Raw genomic sequence first — 18,936 nt, 5'->3', positions numbered from 1 at the left:
TTTGCACATGGAGGTATTTGTGAATGTGAGGCATTTGTCAGTCCACAAGCCACTTCCAGAGAGGACTTAGAGAGAGGAAACCCTACTGAAAACACTAGCAGGTTCAGCTTCAATGGTCTCTTTTGGTCTCCACTTGTCTGTACTCATCTTTAGCAAAGGGCGAGCCCAAGGAACTAGAATCCAACAGACCTGTTGCTCTATTAACAAAACCCAACTGCCAGCTGCAATGACTTGTTACCCATTGCAAACGACACTTTGTCACCTACATGAGCATGTATGGGAAACAGGCCTGCCAGAGACACCAAACTACCTGATGCCAATAGAGGTAACATCGTAATGGATGTTAGCCCAGAAGCAACCACAGGAACATCCACCGCCCAGTCTTCCACACTGGGAATCCTGCCCAAATCTCCCCAAATCCTGTCAGCAGTTTAAGTCCCCAGAACTAAAGGTGAGCACTACCATTCACCACTGAAAGAAAGGAGCAAAGAACAGTGGCACTGGAGGAGCTCAAGGAACCACCGACGGCTGAAATATTATCATACAACAATGCTGAGGTGGTCCTAGGAGAGGACCACACCTCATCTTCATCCCTAAAGGAAACACAGTAGTGTTTGCCAGTCGGAGCTGGGAGGGAAAAACCTTCAGACCCCAAGGCTGTTATCAGGACCACTGAGCATTAGAGGGGGACACACCAGTCAGGAGGCTGTCGGCACTCCAGTGCCATGGGGGCCACCAGCACACCCGTCTGCCTGGCATCTCTTCCTTCACTCTTGCCTGGTTGAAACACCAAATTGATCGCGGTTGCGTTTTCTGCAGCAGTAACTCCCAAGAAACTACTTCAACCGGCAATAAATGAGATAGAGAATTTTTGCAGTGAGACTCAGAGCCAGGGGGTCTCCAAAACCTTTTGATGTTTACTTGCAAATATTCAAGAGAAAACTGCGAAAAGGGGAGCAGGTGCATCAATCAGCTCTAATATAAGGCTACAGGTGAAGCGGGTCCCATTAGGTGCGCTCTGCTTCAAGTCTTAGGTTCACCTGGTTCAGCAAAACCCAAAGTAACAGAGACACCCAAGCGAGGTTTGCTGTTCTCTGCACCTCGGTAGGGTCTGAAGAACTCTGACCTGAACACAACTGGGGCAGCACTAGGTCTGCTGCAATTAAACAACTCATCTTTGGTTCGAGGAACTGGAACAGTGAGGCACTTGGGTTGGACGGATGCTTAAGAAGAGCCAAGATATGACTCAGCTTCTCGCAAGCCTGTTAAAACCTTGCTCTAAACACGCGCACACAAAATGTGAGAGTCAGCTCCCAAGGGAAGGTACAAGAACCACTGCTGTCGCTGCTGAAATGAGTTGCAGAAGAAAGTGATATATCTAGGCACAGCTAATATGATACACTGAGGTAAATTACAACCAGTAGCATGTATCGCTGAATGCAGCCAGCTAATTTAAGTAGTCTTTTATCTGAAAGCTTTCTTTTACACCGAGAGGTTTTCCTTTCAAAGAGATATTATCCCAGATTAAAAACACTAAAAGACAGACGGCAAAAAAGCAGGTGATGATTAAGCAACAGACGCAGACAAAGCATGCGACTGCAAGATAACGTAACATCTCCGGGGCATACTGCTGTATTCCTCCAACAACCTAGGCAACATGTTATCACTCAGAAACACAACCTGCACGCTGTCTTTGTAATTATAGCCTTGCAACAGCAAACACAAACAAAAGCAGACTACAAAAAAAAATTATACTTAACAAAGTATAATGTGTAGCTCAAGGGGGAAGAGGGGTTCAGACTACAACTCCCCAAGGTTTTTCCTTCAAGGAGAGATTTTTTTTTTTATTACAATATATTCATAGAGATATCTATTTACAGCTCAGCTATAAAGAATCAGAATGACCATGTTTATTAACTGTTAGTATCTCATTGTATATTTCTATGTTTTGCAGATTTGTATACACATCACACCAAAACTGTGAGCACTGTGGCGCAGAGAAAAGTCTACCGAGGCTTCAGAAGCAGTTGGTGCTAGTCTAGAACCACAAAACACCAAAAGGTTTTGCTCCCACCTGTGCGACACAAACCAGCAGTGCTGAGCACGTGTTTCCTACCCACACAGCTGGAACGGATTTTAAAACACAAAGTTGACTCGGAAATTCCAGAAGTCTTCGAGTACTTGGTTTGGAAATATGTTTTATTCTTAAATAACTGATACATAGTCCCAGCCAATATTTCCTCTTCATGTTCGTGTAGGCGAGTGCTCCCAGACAAAAACTACATAGAAACAGCATGCACCACAGTGGGAAGCCCAGGACCATACCTTTTCACGGGCCTGTAGTGATTTTACCTAGCGCTGCTTATGGGCACCCACCTGGGGTTTCTTCAATGCACCCACTGGTTTTGAGGGGGTTTTGAGCCCCTGCTCTCTGAAGGTCAACCTTCCTTCTGGTGTACCAAACCGAGCATCCAGAGGCTTTGAAGAACTAGGCTGCAGCTGGAAGCCATACACCCAAATAAATAATCCTGCAGATATACACAGCCTCTCTAAAGCAGGCTATGCTAATTCCTCATCTTGTTCAGTCACAGCCACTGAAGGCACACACCCACACAGCTCCATCCTCTGCTCGGCACCAGCACGTCTCCAGAATTCATTTTTAAATCTCAGAGCTCAGGAGAATCTATTTTCCTGTAATTATTTTCCTGTAGGAATCAAATCCATTTATTACAACTACTTTGTTTGTAATATCCAGAGCATCAACTGTAAGATGTTGCTATTGCTGCTCGCAATTACTTCCAATCGTTAATGTGAACTATAAGACAACATTATTGCCATTAGTAATTCTTTCACGTCATTGAGGCTCCTTGACTATGCAGCGGGTGAACGCACAGGTCCCAGGGATGCGTGCTGGTTTGTATCATTTCTTTTACAGGAGAAAACCAGACTGTTGCATGCTTGGGAGGAGCTCTCCATAACATCTGCCAAGTTACCTCATTATCTTCTTTCAAATCCCTCCTTAAAAATCTCATTTGTCATGATGCCTACAAAGAGTCAAAAGCAGTAGTGCTCATTAACTAACCCTACTGGCTAAGAGCATCTCCTTGGTCCCTGGCAGTGTTGCCTACACCAGCTCTTCTTTTACTTCTGCATCATGAGGTTTCTGAGGCCAGACCCATCGAGGTGTTGAGGTTTTGAACGACCCTCAGCACAACCCTGGATCATTTCTAGGTGGGTGCTGCAAGGCACTCGGGCACGAACCAGAGAGCTTGGCCAGCCCAGACAAAACAGGCACAAAAATGAACCCCCACAGTTGGAAACGCTTGAGCATGCTACCAAGCTTTGGCCACCTCCCCTCCCTGCCCCTGAGGCCATCCAGCCCCCAGCCTCCCCACCAAAGCCCACCAGCACCATCCTCATCACAGCCAACATCAGGGAAGATGGTGCCTTGCCATCTGGCAGCAGATAAAGAAAGGTTTCATTTTGCATTCTCACAGCCAGCTGCAGTCTCAGCTTACTCGAGGAGGCGGGGGCTGCTTTTTGAAAGGATTTCTTCTATTGTCCTATGCTTTTCATAAGTGTCTCCAGAGTACTTGATACAATATTAGCCTCAGTGCTGCATCTTGAATGGCTGGTGGAGGCTATTTAGAAACATATTTTTTTGTACACAGCAGTGAGAAGAGAAGCTCAGTAATTACCACCAGTGGCTTTTCTTTAAAAATGCGTTCTCTTCTTCACTCCATTGATACTGAGCTTGGAGAAGAAGCATTTCATGTTGGTATTTCTAACTGTCTAAGCAAGGGGCAATACCAACAACTGCAAACACAGATCACCCGCACTTCTCCTTCACTAGCCAAAGAGTTCCAGCTCTGAAATCCCAGGGCTTCGCTGGTACACATCATCCCAGCTCTTGCTAGCTTCACGAGAGCTGCACTGACTTCCATCAGCAGAGGAGCTGGCCTCCCCTTCCTTTTATCAGTAATTATAATTCATCAGCTTTCTATGGCGCTCATTATTGTGGTACTCGAGTGCCTATTTTTACAGGCTTAAGTTGCTTACTGTTTTTCATCTCGTCACCATCAGAAGAGCAACCTCTCAGACTTGCTTTGGAACAGCCGGAAAAAGAAACAAGTTCTCCTCTTCCCGTACCCTCTCTGTTCTCCCCTTCTGAGCAAAAGATACACAGCCCGGGTCTATTATTCTTTTTAATAACATTACAGTATGCAATACAAATGAAGAAGGCATTAATCAAAGTAATTTAACCTTTTGCTAGTCTTCACGAAGATTTTACCTATTCCATATATTATATGACGCAGCCCAAATGTACGTTGGAAAAACAAATCTGTGAAGAACCGAGTCTGAAAACACTTCCACATGGAACTCAAGCCCCTCGCAGACACGTATTACCAAAAGGAAGGAAGGTGTTTCGAGAGCAGTCAAAAACAGGCTGAATTCAAAGATGCGAGTGTGGAACATGGAAAACCTACATCCTGTGCCAAATTTTGTCATAGCTTGACTCATGCAGGCCAGATATGTTTGCTTTCTCCTCTTCCTCTTTGCTTTTCTTTCTTACATAGAAAACATATGAGAGTAAGGAAGGTCTTACTACAGGGTCCCAGCCATCTACAGAGTTTGGGACTTTATCTTACAAATGGGGAAACTGAGGCACACCCTGAGAAAACATCTTGCTGAAAGCCACTGCAAGAGGCCAGAACAGGAATAGATCACTAGGCTTCAAGGTCTTGTTCATTGTATCTCTACAACCACCAAATGTCATTATTAAAACCAGGGCTTCAGCTGAAGCCAGAACTTCTAGATGCTACAGAAAAGAGAAATGTAAGAACACACTCCGGTTTCCTTTAGCCTTCTAGTTCTTAACTTCACTTTCAATCAAGTTATTTCAGATTTTAACTTTGGTATGATCCTGTTGCTTTTATGCTACAGAAGCAGGAGAAACAGGGCAGGCTGAGGACTGGCACGCAGGGCAGCACATCCTCCACGTCCCACCACACAGCAGCGTCACCGCTCCCAAAGGCAGCACAACTTCTCAGCGAGATTTTTTTTACACTCCTGGGAAGACGAGCATGCTCCTGATGTCTGGGAGAGCCAAGATCCCCCCACTGCCTACCTTCATCGCTGTTGTCGTCCACAAGGATAATCTCCTTCAGGAGGTGAGCGGGCGTATGATTCACAGCGCTGTGCACCGATCGCAGAATAACTGACAGCGCCTCGTTCACAAAGATGAAGATGATGGAGATCTGGGGTAGGTCCTTGTCGTACTTCAGCTCTTTGCACCTGTAGCCCAACGGGCAGAGAGAGACACGGGGTTAGCAGGGCACGCACAGGACCACGACTGCACTCAGATGGGCACGCGCTTGAGGCAGTGCCCCAGACCACGGCTGACGCTCTGCAGCTTTGCACAACCACCTATTTCAGCTGCCCTCGCACAATTTCGGCAGTACTACCTAGGAGAAGCTAGCGGCACCCCAGAATATCCTTCTGGCAGCTCCAAGAGCGTGAGGGGAGAGTGCTAATCCAGAGTTCAGTTAACTGAGGTTGTGTTCGTGCGCGACTACATACATGTTCTGCACTTGCAGAACGAAAAGCAGGCCTCCAGAACAACAAAAGTCTCCAACTTTATCATTCAAAGCGAAACTCCACATTTCCTATGCTGTTTTAAGATTAATAGGTGCTCAGAAATGAGCTCTGGTCTTACGCTACACTTGCACATTTTCTTCCCACTTGCTTTAGAATGAAACGAATACAAAATGACCCTCAGTTAAATAGTTTAAATAATTGTTTTAGCTCTCTCTGCAGATTCTTCCAAATATATTTCTGTCTCCGAAATATCCCAGTGGAGCATTGCCATGGTGTCTTTGCACTTCACAGCCAATATAGTGTAAAAAAGAAAAAAAATGCAAGCATCTCTCTGGGTTTCAGGACTAATTGTTCAAAGTAAGCTTTGTCTTTGCAGCTGGGCATTTGCTTAAGCACATTTCTGTCTATTGGAGCAGGACAGAGGTGGAAGAAGTTCCTCGTTCACCCGCCAGCCAGCTTCATCCTGGCAAGTAAAAGGTCCACATAGCATAAATACACCAGACGTCAACACCAAGGACACACATGGAGCTGAATTAAGGTAGCCGTACGCAGAAGCGCTCCTTCAGGTAGTCCACAGCTCTTCAAGGAGCAAACATAGCTCCCAATGGGACACAGACGTTGCTTTAATGCAACTTTATCTTAACCAGAAGCCTGACCTTAATATAGTACTTGCAAAAAAGCAAACAGGAGAACATATAAAGGACCACTAAGCTCCACGGCAAAACATAGTAGGGCACCTCTTAACTCCTTTGAAGAGCTGGCCTTGTGCAGGAGCTACTTGCGTTTTAGGGGTTCGCAGAGCTCGTTCCTCTTTTCTCAGTTCAGGGAAATAAAGATGCAAACGCTGCATTCGCACACACAATCATAGGCGCATACACCCAGGGGGAGTCTTTAACTACTTTAAACAATTTAATCCAACTCTCCGGTTTTCCGGTGAATAGACACGTTGAGGGAAGAAGGAGCAAACGCGAGCAAACCTTCCCCGCTCGCGACAGATTAGACATGGAACATTAGCAGCGTTCGCGGAGTTACAATGAGCCTCTGCCAAGTAAATCCTGCCCAGATAAGCAAAAAAAGGAGGAACGCAAGAACCATCTCCAGACATAGCTTCAAGCCCATTGACTAACCAACAATGACGCTGTATTTAATTGTACTAGGTGTTTCTCAGGCAACAGCAAGCGTTCTTCAGACTCTGCAATGAGACGAGGGAAACAAAGATTTGCACAGAAACACAGTTTTCTGCGAATCTTCTTCAGTTAAACAAGCATGCCGGCTTGGGCGGGGGGGGGGGGGAAAGGTTGTATTTCTTGTATTTCTCAGTTTAACTATTGCCCTCCCTGAAGCAATCCAAGCCCTCTCCAAAGGGAACATACTCTCCTGAATGCTGAAGAGCATTTTGGAGGATCTCTCTTTAAAATAAGCAAACGCTAGTGATGGGGTAAAATACCAACCGACCCTGAAATCCCAGCACAAAAGTCAAACTTAAGTGACTCTGAGACTGAAAACTTGCTTTTCATGTAAGTCAGTATCTGCCAAGTTGAAAAAAAGGTGGTCACCAGAGGAAAAAATATATATATATATTAGTTTTAAACAGTGAGGCCTCTGCACAGTCTTCCCTCTAGGCACACTTCTGGAGGCATAAAGAGCTCAGCTCCTAGTTAAAGCACTTTGGAAGAAAACCCATACCAAGTCCTTTGGGGTTCTCCTATCACGCGCATTTGCCTGGCACCACTCTTATCATGCTTCTCCTTCACCCAGGTACCATCGAACCAAGATACAGGGAGAAAACAAGTAAGCTGGGGGGGAAAGAGCAGGCATGTCAAAGCCCCGCGTTGTTAACTCACACAACGCCACGACTCTCCAAGGCTTGGCATACACACGGTGCTCTCGGGTGGCTTTGGCTGCAAGCACCACAGCTGCTCGTCCCGGCCAAGCGGCTGTATTAACAAGTACACCTTCATCCCAGAAAACACCTTTTGCTTCCTCATGAGGCCACAGAGGAGGGGAAAAAAGGAAAAAGAAAACCCACAATGCTCAAGCTCAGATGTAACGAGAAGGGCCAGCGGAGGATTCCTTAAGAACAGCAGGAATAACAACTGCAGGAGATAGGAAGGGGTTCTCTTTTTTCTGAGCATTTCAAGCACAAAAGGGACCGATCCAGACTTGGTGCTTTAGCCTTGCGGCTCAGGCCGAAGCACAGAAGCTGGCTGTTTTCCTCCTAAAAAAAGCATTTGAGGAATTTGAGACAGCAGTTAAGAAATAGAGGATCTGCCACATCCTGCCCAGCAGGGACGACCACGCGGGAGCGAGAGGCGAGTCACAAGGACTTCCAGCAATGCTCAGGCTAGCAAACGCTCTCTAACCCCAGCTTCCCCCTCCGTCCGTAGTAGTCTCCTTCAGGCAAATTGGCTGATTTCCAGAGAGTACTGTTAAAATTCATATCCCAGTCCAAAATCCTTCCAAATTTTGCATTCACATCTAGCTAATTATCCAAATGGGACCTGACTCCAAAGGCTATATTAAGGTATGAAGTATCACATGCACAAAGATAGAGAGAACTTCGGTTTTGGCACAGCTGTGGTCCTCAGCCTAGACTGTGGGTTTGCCTCTTTGGGGATCAGCAATTAATGAGAGAAATGCAATATTCAAGGATGTTCTTGGGGAAAATTGAGTTGAACCAGCTAAAGGAGTACAAAAACCTCCAGGAATAAACCTGTTCTTCTGAGATCTTTGCCAAGCATTTTGGAACCTGAATTATCAGGGGGGGGAAAAAAACTAAATTCATTTCTTACATGAGCTAGAAATCTTTTGCAGCTCCTCGTGATTTCTAGTAGGGGAATCTTGGGTTTTATTTCTAATGCTCAGCTCCAGCCATTTGTGGTCTGCCCATGAGCCCATCTCAGTCCAGCAAAACTGGACCATTTCCAAGGGAATCCTACATGCAATGTTAAGCAATGGAGAAACCAACACAACAGACTCCTGTTAGGGCCCCCAATTAGTTACCCACAAAGAGCAGCACCTCTTTTGAATGTAAATTTGCCTACTTTCAGTTCTCCCCTGATTGCTAAAAGGATGTTTCAGAAATTCCCTCCCCACCTTGCATCGGGTGCTACTTAGCACCGTTTACACCTGGCTGTGGACCCAAGTAAGCGGCACCGCGCTAGCGCCAGGCCTTCTGCATCCCAAAGTCCTTCGAACTGGGGAAAATTCAAGCACACTCAAGTTGGTCCCTCGCATTCCCCTCTCTGCTAGATAATAAATACATAAATAAATGCATTCGATTGCTAAAGCACGTGACACTGCCTACTTGCCAACACTTGTAAACCAATTAGTACAGCTCACACAATGACATTTTCCCCCGCTCAGTCCCGCTCTTCTCAGTTAAATGGAGAATGGCACCTGCTCGCAGGATTTATATCTAAACGCCTCAAATCAATGGCAAAAAGAAACATCTCCTTTCATATCCCTCAGAGTTTTGTCTCTCATTTAGATCAATAGGGACATCAGAGCAAGAGACACTTTTATGTCCCACTAAATCACAGCTGACAAAGAGTAAAACTCTCAGGAATCAGGTGAGGTTAGAGAAGTCCGAGTTTGCAATCAGGTGAACGCACCAGGAAGCACAGGAAATAAGATAAATTTATAGTGGGGACATTTTCTATAGCTACTTCTTTGCAGTTACTGCTTTACATAAGAAACCATTCAGAAACAAATCAAAGATGAGACAGGGAGGTGGGGGAAGGGGAAATAGGGCTGAGTTTTGCTGACTTGATTAATATGGCCTGACGGATGCCAAGCTGTTCAGCATAATTTCAGAACAAAAAAAATCAAGTTTGGCTACTGTACGTGTTTGTCTGCTGTAGGAGCCTGCCTTTGAAGCCTCCGATCATTTGTTTTATGCTCACCACACAGCTGTAAATCTAGTCTTCTGCACGGCAGCTGAGATTAGGATGCTTATTGACTGTCTCAGTAATGGAAAAGGGATATCATATCATTTACCGCTTCACGATCCCGTGGCAGAAAAATAACCCGGAATCACAGCAAGTACTCCTAAAGCATAAAGAGACCACAAAATGGCAAGTAACATTTCAAAAGCACTTCTCCTTGCCCACTAATTTAACATGATCCACTTTATTACTCAATTAATACATATCAATTGTCTTCTGGGATGCAAAGCTATTTCCATCCCGCAACAAGCGCAATCACACTGGTATCAGTCAGACAACTGACAACCAAACTCAGACGGTTTCTACTCTCAACGCTCTCCACTACTCCGACACAAACTGTTTTTCAGCACTGGGCAGTCAGGGCAACTCGTGAACAACCTGGAACGGGAACTGTTCCTCAGATCACAAAACAAAAATACTGCTAATACCAAGAGAGCCAATAAACACTAATCCCAGTTGTTGCCTCAAAGACTGTATTCACCTTCAATTGTAGAAATTATCTTCCACCTTCCAGGACATGCCTCATTCAAGCCATCTCTTCTTGACAGCACGTGCATCTATTCTCCACAGAAGCTCAAGTTATTAAGAGCATTACCTTTTCCCCCAATCTGTGCTGTTGTACTGTCTCCGAGTCCTTCCCCCAAATTCAAGTAGAAGGCTGCCTACCAAAATTTTAAGTGGAGATTAAAAATCACTAAGCAAAAGATTTCATTTGTACAGCTGTTCTCATTTCTATTGAGAAGACAGGACTCCATGAACTTGAAAAGCTTTGGTCATATGAGCTCTGGGTTTCAAATACTGCCAATGCTTAAGGGTTTTATTTGGACCTAGCTTAAAAGAAAAAAAAAAGAGAAGAAAAAAAGAGAGAGAGACCTCAATAACTGTCTGAAAGCAATCCATCAATAACTTGATTTTCCTACTGATTTATTTCTGATGAATCATTCCTGGCTATAAAGCATCATAGACTATCCCATCTGGAGCCATCTGAAGCCATCTCTCCAACTGAGTGACTGGGGTGAAACAAAATACTGAACACGTCAACCAAGATACAGAGAAAGGTGAACTGGAAAGACATATCGGGTGGTAAACATGCATTAGAAAAACACCACTGAAGGAAACATATCTGCTGCAGCAGACAGAACCCTGCTGATGTTTTCTAATCATGGTTTTCAGCAAGGCAGGGAAAAAGCAAATCTTATACACGCTGTGGCTTGAAGACTAGGGTAAAATGGTCTTGCCATCTGTTTTGAGATACATTTTTGCATTGCATGGAACCACACAGAACCAACCGCTCTGGCAGGAGCTGTTTTCCTCCGGACCAGTGCTACCGCAGCACTTCTGCTCCGATTTGCAGCACAGGCAGAGGTTCTGCTTACAGATTCCATCATCTGTCCTTCAGACAGCAAACGTCCCAAAGTCATCTCACTTTCTTCGTGAAAATGCTCCAGGACTGATGGCACTGTTACCAAGACAGACAAACACAAGCGCCAAAAGGCAGCAAAGGAAACCAAGCTGACCGCGGGTCAGGCTCAGGTACTGCTGCTGCAGGCACCGGAGGAAGCCACCGTCTGAACCTGCATTGACTCAGTAGTCCCAAACCAGTCACAACTTCACGATAAAGGTGGAGCTCATCCTAAACGAGGATAGCGAGCATGCACAGGAGGAGTTAGGAGAGTTACGGTGCAATTGGTTCACCGCATAACACAGCGGGGCACGCTGAAATCCGTAAGACCATCCATGCACACTGCACACTGCCAGGCAAGCCCTTACTACACGAACACAACCTCAGATATGCACTGGAGCTCATTTACACACCTTCCTGCCCCACACCCCCACCATCACGAGAGCAACAGAGCACACAACATACTTATATGTAAAGAAAGCATCTCTCTCTCATCTCTGTTGATGTTGCAAGAAAATTAGCACGTTGAATTTGAAGATTTTAACTATGGTGCAAGCTTAAAGCTTTCCACTTCCACCCCAGCAGGAACTGTGACTACTTGGCAGATGAAGCAGTGATGCAGAGCAATGCAAAGGGTCGACAGAATAACAGTAGGCCAGGCACAGGTACGGACTGGGCAGGATCATATAAAACGATGCTTGCAAGCACACAGCATTACGTTATACTGTTAAGTTGGCTCATGCATCAGCGGCCACAAGCGGGTGTCAAACTGGCTGTTTCTGCTGCCACAAGGCAGAGTTTCAGGAGCAGGAGTCCGGCGTTGCAGCCTTGACATGTGTGCTCAGCTTGACTGATGACCAGTGTATCTCCCTAAGAGCTACATCTTCATTAGCTCTGACACTACGCCATTACTCATCTTTGCAGAAATGCCCTTTCAGACTGTTCAGCACAACTCTCCCGCACTGCAGGAAGGTGACAGAAAGCACGTCCCCTCTGCAGACATTTTTTGGATACCTACAGAAGGAATCGCCGTGGAGAAGGGTGAACTTCCAAGGTCTACAGGATGTCCTATGTCTTTACGGCTCTGTGTTGCTCCCATATCCTATAAATTGATCTTTGCCTTCTATAATTCTAACAGTATTTAAACTAAGATATAAACTCTCTAAAGAGTCCAAACTTCTTCATTAAGTAAGACCTCAGTGACAGGTTTTCGGAGACTTACTGCTCTCCTATGAATTAACTGGCTAGATTTTTTAATTTTTTTTTAAATTCTGAGCACCTAGTAGTTCCCAAATCTGTCTCATGAAGTCTAGTTATTAATCATTCCTTTGCTGGTCATCACACAAAATAAATCTCACTAACATGCTTATCAGGAGCTTATCCTTTCCTGACACTTCATTCTTGTATAAGGCTTGAAGGTTTGAATATTTAAATAGGCAAATATTCTTTTGATTAGTAGAATAAATGAATCCTGTTACTTACTGTCCTTAAAAACATTGTTAGCCTAGTAAAATTGCTCAAACACTTGGGCACAGCTTTTACAGGATTTTGTAGATTTTTCTATAAAATGTGGTTCAGCAGCAGAGAGAGTTCAACTTAATAAGCTCGTGCATTTTCAAATGCCTCCCCTACAATGATATATGTAATTGCAACATTAAAGTAAAGGGTGCATAAGAGACAATTTGGTGTAGAATTTCTGCACGTTAAGTGGAATTCTCCCCCAAAGTACTATCGTACCGACTACCATCTTACTAAGCTCTTCTACAAAGCCAGGCTGGAGCAAACATGACAGTATCTTGCAAGTAAAAGAACTACCAGTATCTTTCTCAATGCCTGGGAAGCTCTGACTCTTTGGTTCCCATGACTGCACTTTCACAACACTTCCCAGACAGGAGGTACCAACCACTTCACCCCATTATAGAGGCAAGGCACCCGAACTCTGTTGGTGGAGCAGGGGCCCAAGAGCAGGTTAATGCACAGCACAGTCTCTAGTCCCTCTCTCATCCCACCCAGAGCGTGCCTTTGGGTGCCCATCATCAGGCACGTGCCTTTGGGTGCCCATCATCAGGCACGTGCCTTTGGGTGCCCATCATCAGGCACGTGCCTTTGGGTGCCCATCATCAGGCACGTGCCTTTGGGTGCCCATCATCAGGCACGTGCCTTTGGGTGCCCATCATCAGGCACGTGCCTTTCAAAATAGCTCAAGCAACAACATCCACGATCTCTGCTTCTAGGACAGAGCCCTTGGCCTGCTTGCTCGCTCATCAACCCCATGATGACAACCTAAGGCATGACAAGCTAGGCACAGACCAGGGCCTTTGCCCAGCATAGCCACACAAGGAGGAGAGCACACGTCCCTCAGGGCTGAACCCAGATACAGTCACCCTGGGAGTCCGCAGCAGAGCAGGGGGCTCCGAGTCCTGCAAGAGCCTTGAGGGGAAGGAAGCTGCTCTTCTCTTAACTAAAGGCATCAATTATTCAAGCACCACAGGATGTCATTTAAAGTTAAAATCATCATCATCATCCCTCTAGATGACAGAGCACAGGAATTAAGTGGTAAACCCCAAGGCCACAGGAGGTCAGTGGTGGCTCAGAAACAAAACCCACAGGTCCTACTGCAATAGCTCTGCCAGTCTTTCATCCCATCTGTAATCCCAGACAGGGGGCATCAAATGGGGAGAAGATTCAGGAGCTGGGGTTTTTTGTTTATTTGTTTTTCAACAGTCACCTCAGAATGGAGCTGAATGCTGAATAACATTGACATAGGCACAGAAGAACTAGACAGGCTTTGAAAATGGCCATCCACAGCATTTTACAAAAAACAGACATCACCACATCAAAGCAAGAAGCACCGTAACCTCCAGCTGACTTCCGACGTGGTGAGCATCCCGAGCAAGCAGGCTGCAAAGCAAAATCTGCTCCCGACTTCGGGTCTGCTCAGCAGTTTGGTGGCGGTGGTGCGTCCGCGAGGCAGGGCTGGCAGCCCGCCAGGCAACGCCGTGGAGGCAGGGGCAACGCTGACTGCTGCGAAGGGGCAACCAAGACCTCCGCATGACAAGCGCCTAAGTGCTCAGACAGCACCGGATGAAAGGCAGCGATGTGAAATTGTAAATTAACAGTGTATGTTATGACATCCTCTGTTAGAGTCAACAGCTACTCATTAGATCTTGTAGAAGCGAGGCAGGATTGGCCTAACGAACTGACGTCTAGTCTAAGGTCAACGCTCCCTTCGAGGTCAATGAAGACACCCTGGCGCTGCCAAAGAATAATTTATTCCACCCCTCTTATCCAAAGTATAAGAAAGCTGCTGCCTGGTATAATAGACCAGTACAGCTATTTTGGGGTAGGTGGAATTGCCTTTTCTCTCCCTCGATGCCAGAGGGACCTGGACTAAACTTATAGATGGACACTTCCAGCTCAGGGAACCCTTACCCCTCGCGTCAGAGGATCTCAAGTCACCGACTGCAGGTTGGCACTTCCATCACAGCGCTTTACCAACCACAAGTTCACAGCTCTGCCTAGGTAGGCTGGTATAAAGCTGTCACAGCTGTAACCCTTACCTGCCAAATTTGAGATGAAATCCTTGATATATTACATTACCTAAAGAGTTTCTTATTAGAATAGATCTAATGGCAGGTCAAGATTTTGACATACCCTATATATACTTCGGGCAGCGAATAAGAAAAGTGGCTAACGCTGGTGCAGCCTGGAACAGCAGGTGGAACACCACCATTGCCATGACAGGTAGTATAAAAAATGATGAATGTAAAAGAAATAACTGATTTTAGGGAAAAAACTTTTTTTTTTTTTCTTTCCTTCTTCTAATAGCAGATCCACCCTACTGACTGGCAAGATTAAGGTTTTTATTAAACCGTTCTTGCTATCTACAGAAATCACAGTATACATTTACATAAGCTCTGTCAAAATTAGACCACCTGCAGCAGAGGGCTGTTGCACAAAGCTTTCCTTTTCTGCATGGGGGAAAGCAAACGGGGAGAGCTCCACAACCCCAGCGTTGACACGCTGGAGCCCAGCTCACCGCAACCCACCCACGCAATCCCACAGCACAGGCAAATCACTAAGAGCCTGATAACATACCATTTGATACGAGATACATGCTGCTTAGATTAAAAAAAAGAAAAGAAAACTGTCTAAGAAATATTTCCACCCCCTTAATGGTGGGGAACATTGGGCATGGAGAAGTTAGGTACATTCTTGAAGACCACACAGCTACTTAGTGAGAGAGCCCAAAAGAAATGACTTGCTTCACTGGATTTACTCTAGTCTTTTAGGCAACGAGCTTTTCCTGGTACAATAAATACAATAGATCAGCGTACCACCACAAAAAAAAAAAAAAAAAAAAAATCCACTAGGGCAGAAGCTTCCCTGTATTTTACAGGCAAAGACCCAGAGCACCGCTGCTGTTCTGCCGTTAAATTCACTCCTCTGTCAGTGTTATACTGTCACGGGTTGTTCCCTTCTCCTCTGCTTTGGCAGAAGAGCAGAAGCTGGGAGACAAAATAGTCTGAGCATGGAAGAGACAGTTCAAGCCGTTTCACCCAAGTGCAAAACGGCAACACCATCCACCTCCCTACGAGGCCGGTTAGGGAGGAATTCAACCCAAGACGGCCGAACGGCCAAGGGGTGAAGCAAAGAAAAGTTCTGTAACCTTTGCTGAAGAGCTGGAGCTGGCACGGTGGGGCATTTCAGACCTGCCCCACGAGCCGGGCACCCAGCCCCTTCTCGCTTAGCCTACTGAACGCCTGTAGACATCCAAATGACAACAGAGGCATGGCCACCTAGCACAGGCACTTTGGAAAGGACTTTTACTATCACTCAAACCTGGAGAACATGATTTAAGGCTACAGATTTGCTGCTCCGGCAGCTGAGAGGCTAACAGGAGCGCCCAAAGCCTGACGTACTTGCAGGCAGCCCCTTTCTCACGCCGCCACCTACAACAGCCCTCAAAGGAGATTAACACACACGGCAGCTTGGAGGCTGTAAATACAGAATGGCTTGCTATAGATTTATTTTGAGGAAGCAATGGCTATGAGGTACTCTATATAAGTAGATTGAAAACAAAAGCATAAACAGAAACCTGAAAAATGCACAATGGGAAAAATCAGGAGACTTCTCCCCCCCCCCATCAATACTGTTTGACTTTTACCCACTTCCACGTGAGCTAACACATAAAATCTTCTCCCATCTATACAAACACATTAATACACATCCAAGATTTGCATTTTCTTGTCTGCATGCAGCTATTAGTTATTCGCTGATCCTTTTCTGGCCCAGCACATCTTCTCTTTCCCCACGGGTAACCTGTACGTACTTCGTGCTGATGCAGCGGAGAACCTGGGAGGTAAATTTTTATATACCAGCAGTGCACTGATCAGATTGAATGATTTACTCGCGCCTGGGCTGCAAAGCTTAGTCTCTGAAATACAATACGTTATAAATCACGTTACAATCTCTGGCTGTCTACACACATACGGCGTGTGCACATGCATACAGGCAGGTTCAAGCTTGCTCGAGGTTCCCTAATCCTGTCAAATACATTACTTCTCAGCTACTCCTTACATATGTATTGCAATATCTGTACTGCTCTCTGTCTTTAAATCTCAGCAAAAAAGCAAAAGCCTTGCATTTCTTTCTGAACGGGTGACAACGCCACAAACTAAAGCTATTGATTTCAAAACAAGCTTCATTCATTTTTCCCCTCACAAAAATAAAGCCGCACCAGGAAATGAATTGATCTTCATTTGGCTTTTGTAAAGATTATGAACGGGCTAAAAAGAAAGCAAATGTTCAGACTGCTATTCATAATGCTACTTCCTAATCATGCTGCATTCATCGATTGCTTATTTTAGTTTGTATTTTGCTGATTCAGTGCACATGTCTTCTGGCAAAGGGAGTTATCAATATTAAATTAATTATGTCTACTCTGTGAAGTACATGAAAAAGCAAACCATTTTCTTTCATGCAAGCATTCCTAAAGGGCCAAATACTGTCTGGTGCAGTTAAATGCTTATACATTGAGAACACAGGATTCACATAAATTGTATTTCTGATCATTAACACGTTATGACAAGACACATTAAAGCTCTAAAACTTTGAAACATTTCTCCATGAAATTTGTTTTTTAAAGTATCTGCCTTATTTCCAGTGACTTTTTCAGAAATACTATGGATGACATTTTACAATTATATATTTAAATTCTAATGCATGGTTTAAATACTCTATGTATACCAAGGCATTTCTAAATTACTTGCTGCTTACTTATGCAGCAAGTTCTAACAAGAAATGATCTATTGCTTAGCAAAAATACAATGTGCAGACTGGGATTTACTTGTTCTTGTAATAAAGTTATTGGATTCGGACAGGTATAAGGGACACAAACGCCAGAGCTACCACGAGCATCTCCTCCACTTACCCATTTCTGCCCAGGTGCACAAGTCATTTCACATGTATGAAAAGTAATAGTCACTGGGAGATGGGGGGGGGGGGTCTAGCATATACTGGACAGCCACAATTTGGGGAAAACAGGGAGGAGAATGAGAAGGAAATTGTGTAATGAGTTCTAGAATTAATTCAATGGATTGGTATTTCCCCGGTATCACCCCTGCATACACAGACACGCACGTTTTGTTTCCTTTGGAAGCCAAATTAAAATAAACCTATCTAAGGCTTAATTTGCTTCATTTATTTTCATAAATGTAGTTTGGCCGGAAGTATTTATGATAACACAGGTATTTCTTTCATAGCCGGAGTTCGGAAGAGCACAGAAAGCAAGTTGTTAAATTACACTAATCCTCTGCCAAAGCGCGCATTTAATGCTAATGTTTACATTAGTAAACGTTTTATAGCACACTTTATAGATATAAGCCTTCCCTGAAGCATCATGTTCCCAACGCATAAGAATAGGGAATAATTCTGTAGTCTGAAACTACTTGGGGAAAATTGACAATTAGTGGTATCGGTTGCATTAAAAAATAAATAAATAAATAAATATATGCACTGTGTATATAAATTTATGGTCACAGAGCTTTCCCAGCACCAGGCAGAGCCTGCGCACAAACAACACAGCATCTCCTCTTCAGATCTTAATTACCTTGATACAGGAAAACCAAGCTGAGCTTCAGCTCTGCAGCTGGGTTTGCAGAACTAACGTCTGGAAAAGCAGCCTCCTCCTCCACGAATTTTGGACCAGACAGGGGACAGATTTGACAAAACCTCATGCATTACTGTGGACAGCTTAAGGAACATTTGCAGCCTGGCAAAATAAAAAGGCCTAAAACTGTGCAGAGAACGGATACACTGGGGACAGGAGAAGATACCCGGCAACCTCTCCTGGAATAATAAAACTGATCTAGTTTTGGCAAGGCCTGTTCTGAGGCATTTGTCCCTTATGCCAGAACTTTGCATTTGATACCTTCTGCTCAATTTCTTGTTTTCCCAGAAAATCTTCCAAATATTGGAAAATATTGCTTTTTCCACATTAATGCCATAAAAAGACACAGCCAGGGATTTTTCAAGACATGCTAGATCAGACCACTAGGCCTGCTAGATATTTCTATCTAGATGAAGATGCACAATGAATGAGATGAAGAGAAGATGCACAACTCGCTCCAATTGTTGTTAGAGATGAAAGCGTCTCTTAATACACTCTCCCATGCTATTCAAATGGAATTTCACACCTCAAACGCTGTGTCGGTTCTCCTCCTTCTTACGCTGCCCTGTTTCCTTGCTATTTTTTCCCACTGCTTATTTGAAGAAAATTACTATGTCCTGCCTCTCTTTTCCTTGCTACTGTTTGTAGGAAGTATTAAAAAAAAAAAAAAAAAAAAAAAGTCAGAAAAGGTAAAATGATATACTGTGCTTGGAACTCTTTTGACCTCCTTTGTCTGCAATAAACAGCAAAGTCTGCAAAGAAACAGTCATGAGGCTCTATTTCCCAGAAAATATCACTACCGTAATTCAAACAGAGTT

General features: G+C 44.6%; 1 protein-coding gene across 1 annotated transcript in view; it reads right to left on the bottom strand.

Annotated features, from left to right (window-relative positions):
- GALNT17 (polypeptide N-acetylgalactosaminyltransferase 17) overlaps positions 1–18,936 on the bottom strand; it is a 210,516-nt gene that overhangs the window by 130,176 nt on the left and 61,404 nt on the right. Inside the window, exon 3 of the mRNA XM_026107255.2 lies at positions 5,129–5,295. Coding sequence (XP_025963040.1) covers positions 5,129–5,295 — 167 coding nt within the window. The remainder of the gene's footprint in view (positions 1–5,128; positions 5,296–18,936) is intronic.

The sequence above is a fragment of the Dromaius novaehollandiae genome, chromosome 19, assembly GCF_036370855.1.
Source record: "Dromaius novaehollandiae isolate bDroNov1 chromosome 19, bDroNov1.hap1, whole genome shotgun sequence".
Lineage (NCBI taxonomy): Eukaryota > Metazoa > Chordata > Aves > Casuariiformes > Dromaiidae > Dromaius > Dromaius novaehollandiae.
This window is presented reverse-complemented; position numbering and strand designations above follow the sequence as displayed.